This window comes from Columba livia, chromosome 3 (assembly GCF_036013475.1).
Source record: "Columba livia isolate bColLiv1 breed racing homer chromosome 3, bColLiv1.pat.W.v2, whole genome shotgun sequence".
In the NCBI taxonomy this organism is placed as follows: domain Eukaryota; kingdom Metazoa; phylum Chordata; class Aves; order Columbiformes; family Columbidae; genus Columba; species Columba livia.
The window spans coordinates 49,056,513-49,066,040 of NC_088604.1; the positions used below are offsets into that span (position 1 = coordinate 49,056,513).

The 9,528-nt window shown below is 35.7% G+C and overlaps 1 protein-coding gene across 7 annotated transcripts in view; it reads left to right on the forward strand.

Moving 5' to 3' along the window:
- SLC16A10 (solute carrier family 16 member 10) overlaps positions 1-9,283 on the forward strand; it is a 69,494-nt gene extending 60,211 nt beyond the window's left edge. For all 7 annotated transcript variants that reach the window (XM_065056662.1, XM_065056663.1, XM_065056666.1 and 4 more), the window contains 3 exons: positions 1,600-1,743; positions 3,526-3,754; positions 4,936-9,283. In XM_065056662.1, the coding sequence (XP_064912734.1) occupies positions 1,600-1,743; positions 3,526-3,754; positions 4,936-5,171 (609 nt within the window). In that variant the 3' untranslated portion in view covers positions 5,172-9,283. The remainder of the gene's footprint in view (positions 1-1,599; positions 1,744-3,525; positions 3,755-4,935) is intronic.
- The last annotated feature ends 245 nt before the right edge of the window (positions 9,284-9,528 follow it).

Here is a 9,528-nt window from a genome sequence, read left to right on the forward strand (position 1 = left end):
TTAAATATCATTTCAGAAGAAAAGTTTAGATTCTGTTCCGAAATGGGAAAGGAAAAAACCCCTCAAAAATAGAGCAACCATCTGTCTTCAGTTGAAGTTAGAAGTTATTCATTAAAATCAAACCCAAACCACTGACCCTTATTTTTTTTCCTTTCAGACAAAATCAATTATATTGGACAAATTAATATTAGACTTAATAGACTTTCTGTGACATATAAACAAAAGCCAACTGATTTTATACTTAAGAAAATCACTGTCACTCAGGAAATATTGTTTTTGTTGGACAAGAAGCCTTTGCTTATGTATTAACACTCTGGCCAGGAAAGAACATTGTGACTATTTTGCTCTACAAGTATTTACTAAAACTGAAATTTCCATTTTATAGATAGGAAAATAAGGGTTCTTTAGTTTGAAGTTGTTGTATGGTCAGAACTAATAACAAAAATTGTTGTGCAGCTTTTGCTATCCAGATCTGTTGCCCTGTGGTTACTTTGTCTCCCTCACATATCAGTTTCTTCTGTTTGCTGCTTCTCACCTCTGAGTCTTTACAGCTTCTTGTTTGGAATTAGTTATGAGCACAGGTGGTAGGACTATGCGAATGACTTGTACATCTAAAGCCCCTTTGGCATATTTGCTCTTGCCAAGTGTGTTTCAAAAAAGTGATTGTGCAACAAATCTGTCTTATGGGGTAATTTCTGGTCTTCATGGTTGATTTTAAAAAAAATATTCACAGACAACCCATGTGGAAAGAAACAAAGAATATATATATTTGTAACATGACTTGGAAGGTTAGAGTTACTGATACTGGTAGTTCATCACATAGTAGCTGATGGTCTGTTGTCAGAATTTTTGGTCAGTTCCTTTAGTTCTTTACATTGAAGTGGCTGATAAATCATTCTACCATTTGTCACTGCTGTAGCTGCACCCTTTCCTGGAAGCACTTGCTGGTGTGTTTGGCACTGCAGGTGGTTCCTGCTTCTCTTCCTCCTTGCCCCTGGATGCCATGGTGACCATGGATGTCAGGATGAGACAGTCTGGAGGGCACCTCCTTCTTGCACTTTCTGGCCTCTGGCTCTCTGCCCCATGCTTCTTGCTCCTGCTCAGGGATATCCTATAAGTTTGGTGGTGTGTATCTCATGTCTTAATGCTCAGAACAGTACTGTAGTGATACTTGTGCATCACCTTCAGACCTGAGAGTGTGTCCCAGCCAGTGAAGCCAACCATTCTAGATGTCTTCCGTGTTTTCTGCATTATTTTATATCTATGAGTAGTAAATTAAAAGTGGTTGGGGAGAATCCTTCAGGGTTCTCTTCAGTTTTCTTGGTATTAGATACAGCCTTGTTATTTTATTGAATTCATAAATTGTGAATAAAGCAACATGTTTTCTGATTGTTTTTATTGTATTGTGCTTACTACTGATAAGCCAGTGCAAAACTTATTCTAAAAATCTGTAAAAGCAGAGTAAGTTAGTAGACTATTTGTAGCCATATTTGTAAGTCTGAGATTCACAGATTATTTCTATTTAACTCAAGTTATCTAAGGTTTATCTTCCTTTTAACTCTAAAGCCAGTTTATTTTCTCAACCTTCTTTTTAAACAGATGAAGCATGTAAAAGACAGATTTGGTGACAGTGTGCCAGAAGAAGTGCTGCTGCTGTGTCTGGGCATTACTTCAGGAGTTGGCAGACTGATCTTTGGCAGAGTTGCAGATTATATTCCTGGTGCAAAAAAAGTCTATTTACAGGTATGTCTTCAAACTGTTCTGAAGGAACATGCAAACAATATTCTGGAGGCTTTGGTTTCAAGTAGTGTTAAGTAAGCAGAATTAACTTACTGGAGAGTCAAATCTGAGAAACTAGGGAACCCAGTGTATGGTTTTTGATCATAGGAACCTTTGGCACAAAGTTAATTCATCTTTTTTTTTTCTTGTTTAATGCTAAGGAAACATGTATACTACCTACTGGCTGTTTTCAGCTGAGACTAAAATAAGTTACTAGTCATTAGCATGTGAGTGAGAGAACCTTTGGAGATTCTCTAGATTCTGCTTTCTCTGTTTTATTCCATGATTTCATAATGGTTGCAGAAAGATTTTTTTTTTTCCCCCGTGTTTCTCCATTAAGGATTTTGGATCTCTTTTCTTGATCTTTGATAGGGAAAATTTGATGCCAAGTATGTTCTGTGCATAGTGCACACCAGTAAAGCCATGGGACTATAAGAGGTGCTTAGTTAGAGATTTTGCTGAATGAAGGGGCTTACTTCATAGAATCATAGAATGCCCTGAGTTGGAAGGGACCCACAAGGATCACTGAATTCTTGCAGAAAGGGTCACAGCTTCCAGGAATGCTGAAGCTTGGGGATGAAGAAGGATATACATTCTTTTTTTTCCCTCCACATGTGAAAGCTATTTTTTCAAGAGAGTAGCAGTGTTAGTGTAGATTTTTAGTTAAACTTGCATGTTATCAACCATTGTGTGTGTGTGTTTTTTCAAAATGCGTAACAAGGGAGACATCTAATGGCTATTATCTGTATTACATTATTGAAAATAAAAATTCCTAGGAAAGAGACAACTTTCTGAAGATGGAGTATTTGTTGCCATAGTTACACAAATTTAGATTTCATGATGATATAGACTGGGACTGTATCTCATTCATTTGCATTGATTAATACCTACTTTTACTCTTTCAAAAAATGTCAATATTACGATAAAAAGTGAAAAGGCAGAATTGGGATGCACATGTGATTTACAAAGCACAAATACCAAACTTGCAGTAGAACTACCTTTTTTTTATTCTTTTCCTTTAATAGCTAGAACTTTTGTTTAGGGAATGAACTAGGATGCTTCCGAGTGCTGTTGGTTTCACCTAGTTTTAAGCAGGAAAAACGGGTTAATTTTTGCTGAGGTTTCCTATGCTGATATATAGAAGCTGCACAAACAAAACTTTAAAATTTTATTCCTTTAATTTACAAACCCCAAAAAAATCTTAGTCCAAGATTATAATATAAAATCTTTGTAAGTATGCATGGCTATAAGAATACAGCACTATACCTTTATGTGGAAGAATGGAAATGAGACTTTCAAATACCACCTCTGAATATGAGCACCCTGAAGTAATCACTCATCATACTGATATTTTTACTTAAATTACAACAGTGAGGAGTCTAAAGTGTTTTAGCTATAAAACCTTTGGCTTTCATTTGTGAAAAGAGCAGAGAGTAATGTTTCAAAAAACATTGATGCGCAAGAGATTACCTTATAGTCACTGCAAAACAGTTGATTATAAATGCATTTTGAAAACTTGTGAAATGGGTACTGGAATTTCTTCACATGTCACAACAGTTACATGTGTTTGTTTTATCTTGGTTGCATGACTTCTGATGGTGGTAGCCCATGGAGACTTCTTATTTATTTTAAAGTAAACACAGGAAGACAATTCACTACAAATGCAACAAAGCTCATCTGTTCTGTGTCTTTGCTGATTTGATGTAGTATGTTTTCATTTTTTTTTTGTTCCTTGGTCATGTTCAGGTGGCCTCATTCTTCTTTATTGGCCTGATGTCTATGATGATTCCACTGTGCCACGTCTTTGGAGGTCTCGTTGCTGTCTGTCTCTTCATGGGCCTGTTTGATGGGTGCTTCATTTGCATTATGGCTCCTATTGCCTTTGAACTTGTTGGGGCTCAGGATGTCTCCCAGGCCATAGGATTTCTACTAGGATTCATGTCAATACCTATGACAGTGGGTCCACCCATTGCAGGTAAGTATAGATATGGGCTGTAGCTGTAAATGTTTCCATGGTCGCATGACTTTTGGCCATATTTTCTGTTCTTACATCATATGCAGTGCATTTAGTTTTCTCTGCACATGCTCCAGAATATATGGTGAATTTAACTGCTGTTCATGGCTTATTAATTTAATATACTCTGTAAAGTTTGCGTCAGTCTTTTTTACCAAATTATGCAGATGTAAAAGAAAGATGGACTTCCAGTTGGATTGAAGACCTGATATTTTCCATGCTGTTGAGGTGACAGCCTATCTGTTGATTGTGTTATAGAAGGATTCCAAATTGGAATCTGAAAATCGGACTCCAAAATATGCTCATGCAAAACCAATTGTGAGGATAACAGCTCTGATCACTTTAATGGCTTCTTACAAGCAAGAACACTGGCATTTTTCATTCTTCGATGGGAGACTGTTTGACAAAGTACTGGTTTTGAAGATGAAGACTCTTAAGTTCTTTAGGAGCTTAAAATAGCTTAAGCTACAATCCTTACCACTGCTGATTTCCAATCATAATTTACCCTGAGGTCTTGTGAGTGCTACTGAAAGATACTTAGTGAGATTTAAATGAACTGTGTAGTATTATAAAGAACAAAATTTTAAAGCTAGAACAGCCTAGATGAGGCAAATCCTGATCTGGAGACACTATCACAGCTATTAATACTTAAATAACATTTGATGAATGGGAGAAGTTTTGAGAGAGCAACTAGAGTGAACTGTTGGAAAACACACTCTTTAATAAGAGGCTTCCAGGAATGCAGTATGTGCAGTATATTTGGAATAAGACTGAGGTGCCTTGATCAAAGACAGCTGTTGCCAGAAGAGGGAGAATTTCTCCAATTCATTGCAAGATTCAAATGCTGGAGAAGCTGAAATGAGCCAAATTCAAATAGGAAATAAGGTATGTGGTTTTCAGTGATGGGTGGTAATTAAATGGTTGAGTGGTGACATACTGAGTTCTTCATTCCTTGGAGTCTTTTTAAATTAAGTCTGGAACACCCTTCTACCTATATATACAGCTATACTTGGCCATCAGGTAGTCAGATTAGTGGTTAATAGCCTGTTCCAGCTCTCAAGTTTCTGAATCCAAAGACAAGACATGTTTTGTGGATTCACAATGCCCAATTATTTATCAGTGGTGACTTTCTGTCTTTCCAGGCTTGCTGCGTGATCACCTCGGCACCTACGATGTTGCATTTTACCTGGCCGGAGTCCCTCCCCTCGTTGGCGGAGCTATATTATGTTTCATCCCCTGGGTCCATGAACGGCAGAAGTTAAAAGAAAGAGCAAAACCTGTTGATGTTGAAACTACTGAGAAAATGCTGGAAAATGAAAGTGCTTTGGTGTCGGACACTACAGAAAAGCCAGTCAAAGAAACAGAATCTGATTTTTGATGCTCTCTTTTCCTGTACCAGCCTGACCTTCTACTGAAGCTAGACTAGTACTTTTTTGCTGAAGATACTATATGATGCTAAAGAACATTTGAACTATTGCTCAAATTGCAAAACTGCTATAATAAACTTTTATATCTTTGAACTTTTTTTGATGAGTCATTAAGTTTGATCACAAGCCACATTTTCAAGGTATTTGAAGTTTTGTAGCATTAGTGTGTGAAGAGAATATTTTTCTAATTCATCAGAACCCATTTCTGGGAGTGTGAAAGATGTTTTTGGTTCATTGACCCAGGATTCTTCAATAACTTTTATGGTCCATCCAATGCAGGCACAACATGGGTGTTTATACTGGAAAAAGTAGTAACTCTTATGACTCTTTTTTGTTGAGGTTTCTCATGCTGTTTTACAGACTTTTACAAATTCTATATCATGAACACACATATGTATCTTTTTGATTCCCTTAACTATTGCTGAAATAATTAAAAAGCTAAATTATTAAACACCTATTTTCTCTAAATACTCCAGCCTGCTCAGTTTGCTTAAACGTTCACCTGCTTTTGCATTGATTCACGTTTTCACAGTAGCCCAAACAAAAAACATTAAGGATGAAATTTTTGATGGGCACAGGTTTGGAATATGCACAACCTAAGCTCTGAGTACAAACACATTCAGAAGTAAAACTGCTGAATGATTTTTTAATATTTGGTAAAGGCAATACTATTAATGTATACATGTATAATTTTTTTTCAGCTAAATCTCAGAATAGTTGATAGTTTTGAAATTATACTCACAGTAATACTTTGGAGCAGTATTATGAGTTAGACTAAATTTCAAATTTTTCTTTTGTACTTGGGTTTTTTTATTCTTAAACAAGACAGCTTTAAAGAATATATTCTAAGTGCAATAAGTTGTTTTTAATATGGATATATACACAGTCTATTAAAATGACATTCAGCAATTAAAGTTTTTTGCACTAAGAGAACATGCAGGTTTATTATAGGTTTTTACAGTTGTGTTCAGTTGTGTGTAGGATATAGCTCCATATTTTGTTCAAATATGAAGAAATGTCTTTGCATGTCCTATGTTTTGTTTAACATGGCCCTATGACTTAGGTATTTGTAGGTATTATGAACTGTTTGTCAAGCAGCTATTTCCAAAAGCCTGTCTATCTGAAAAATATTTGAAAGCATAATACTTCGAAATGAAAACACTGCTTTTTATCATAAAACACTTCCAAGTACACTATTTATTTGTGGATATGGATCAGCAATGCAGTGGAATACTTAATCATTATTTATTTCAGGTCCATTCAATACTAATCACTTTTTCTTGTTTAGAAGTGTCATAGCAAAGAGTAAACTAAATGTGATCTGAAGGCAAAATGCAGGTTGAAGTATGTTTTCTTAATTAGTAACAATACCTGTTCTTTACATAAACCCCAAAGGCACACTGTTTGAAAATTATAACCTTTATAGTAGCTCAGAAAGCCCATGCGCATTTGTGATATAAAACACTGTTACCAATACTATTGCTTAGAATGTTTACATCTATCAACTTAAAAATGTCCTTTAAATATAATCATGCAAAGCATCCTAATAATTTGAGACCAAAGCTAATACTTTTTTTATATTGCAGAATTTAAAGCCCTGGTTTACATGAGTGAGATTTAAGAGAACTGAATCTTAAAATGTTAGAGGTATATGGGAGGGACTTGGAGGTGGAAAAAAAATCTCAAAACATCTATTTGTGGAACAGAAGTTCCTTAAGGTTCTCTGGGATTTGTGCTTCTGCACCTCATAACTGGTTCTGAAAATGTCGGTAAAATATTCATAGTATTGATAATTAAAATGACTACAAAATGCTGCCTTCATTAGAAAAAGTATGTTAGCAGCTTTATGCTGTTCTTGTGTGCAGTATTTCTGTAGAAGATGTTTTTAGTATTACCTTATATTTAAGGAATGCTAAGGTGTTGAGTAAGTGTGGTGAAAGCCTCTTGTTTCCTATTGCTTTGTTATGGGAAATCAGTATTCATCAGAGGCCTTTCATGTGTTATCATCATGTTTTTCACCAAAACCAAGGCTGCTTTTTAGCATTGATGCAATTTGAAATAATTGTGACCAGACATCTTGATGTAATTGTGGCATCTTCCAGACTTGCTGCTCTGTATCTATATCAGTTATCTGGGAGAGAATATAAAATAATTGTTTTAGAAATGATAAAGTAGTAGTATAGCAATAGTTTGGATTAACTGTTGCCATACCCTTTAAAAATGTATTTGTACATAAAAATCCAAATGTAAATTAAACATGTAAGTTATGCTTTTACAAATATGAAGGACAGCATTTAAAAACCAAACCACAACCAGACTGCAGGAAGAGGGTATGATGAATGAATAACCATGCAGGAGTGATTACTATGTTAAAACCAGCAAGACAGCATAATGTAGAAATGGTTGCTATTCTGAAACCTGGGAGAGAAAAGCACTGAATATTAATTTTGTTTTGACTGAGTAAAAGTAAATAAGTTTTTGTAACAAAACTTAATTTTAGATGTGAAGTCTTGTCCACAGGAAACCTGCTGAACTCATACTTTAATGATGTAATTCATGGCAGATTTAATCTTGTTGGGAATAGACTGTAAAATTAAAATACTAGCTCAGGTCAAGAAAACCCTTAAATCATTCAGATGCATCCCTCTCCTGAGAGCAGTTTCTAGAGTACTTTTCATAGATATTGCTCTCCCATGCTATAAACAGAGTAATCCTTGTCCTTTTTCCCATTAAGTGTTCTCAGGGGAAGCTTCATAAGAAATTGGGTAGAAAGAGGTTCACTTCAATGGCAGTGTGAAGTTTCCAGTCCTACTCTATGCTGCAAATTCATACACCAGATCTTGAAACCAAGACTAATTTTGAGCAAGGGGTTGATTTTAGGTATGGCTGACACACAGTAGGTATGAGATTCTTGCAAATCTTTATATTCTGTTCAGCAAAGAGTCTGAAATAACTAAAACTCTTCAGGTTCTTATAATTAATGTATAATTAATAAAAAAGTATTGTTGGATTTAATCTGGCTACATGTTGGAAGACCTGCACATATCTCAAACCAAGACTTGAAATTAACATTCTTAGAATTTCTTTGATCCAGATCTGGGGTGTTTTTTTGTCTGTTCAGCATTAACATTCTTTTTTCCCTAAAGTTACTTTGAGTGACCACTTACAGACCTTGCTAAATTGCTTACTCCATTCAAAGACACCAATAGCCATCCTGTGGCCATCCTTCAGGCTATATTCAGTGTCAGATGAGGTAGACAACTGACTCGTTCTCCTTTGGCTCTTCATACACAAAGTCTGGGCATATACATTCCCATACATTCCCCCTTCCCTTTGGAGACACTGGGTTGTCCAAGCGGATGGCCACCACATTGGATATGGATTGTACTTTTCAGCCTTCTGTTCTCAAACTTCTTCCCTGCATTAAACCTTTCAATAGCCACAGCCCGATAGACCAGGCTAGTTTCTATGAAGTACGAGATGACTTTTAAGTATCTTAACTCTTCTGTCAGAACTGACCCTCTGATATGAAGAGTGTGTGCATGTATATATAAATACAATGTATTTTGACCAGGGCATACACAAACACTCTGCATTTAACTACTGGAGCTGTAGTGGTGGAATGTGGGAGGCACCTGGGGTAGAAGTGATTATTTTTGGTTGTGCATTTTGCTGGTGACAAGCACAGCATCATTACAGTTCCAGCCAGCCAATGAGTTCCTAGTCATGTAAGCTTTGGCGTATTTTCAGGATGCCTTTTAGTAAAAAATATATATAGTGTCACATTTTTCATGTTTCACACCGGTGTATACTAAGATTAGAGTGATTTTTATACTAACGTGCTAATATTGATAACACTGTGTTTAAGTATCTTTATAGACATTGTATTTTGTATGGGTTTTTTTGATGTTAAAAGATACGTGTTTTGCTGGCCTTAACTCCATTCTTTGAAGTTCCGCTTTGTAAGAAGGGTAAGAAATGAATGTCTGATGTTTTTCATGGTGCTAAAGTAACTGTGATCAGTCTCAAATTATGCAGAATAAAGATGGTAGTTCTGAAGTGCCCCATTTGTTACTGCATGCATCACTTCTACTCTTGTTCTCCTGTAAAACCTGTCATATTTAAAACTAAGTAATTTTATGTTATAATCTGATAGTTACTGGATCTCATGTGCAGAGTTTTATATAAAAGCTTTTACAGCTTTTATTACCACTGTGTTCTGATTGGAATGTCCCAAATTACATTTGCTCCTGAATTAATATAGGGTGCAACCAGTTTCTTTCCGATTGCACTGATGATTTTAAGATC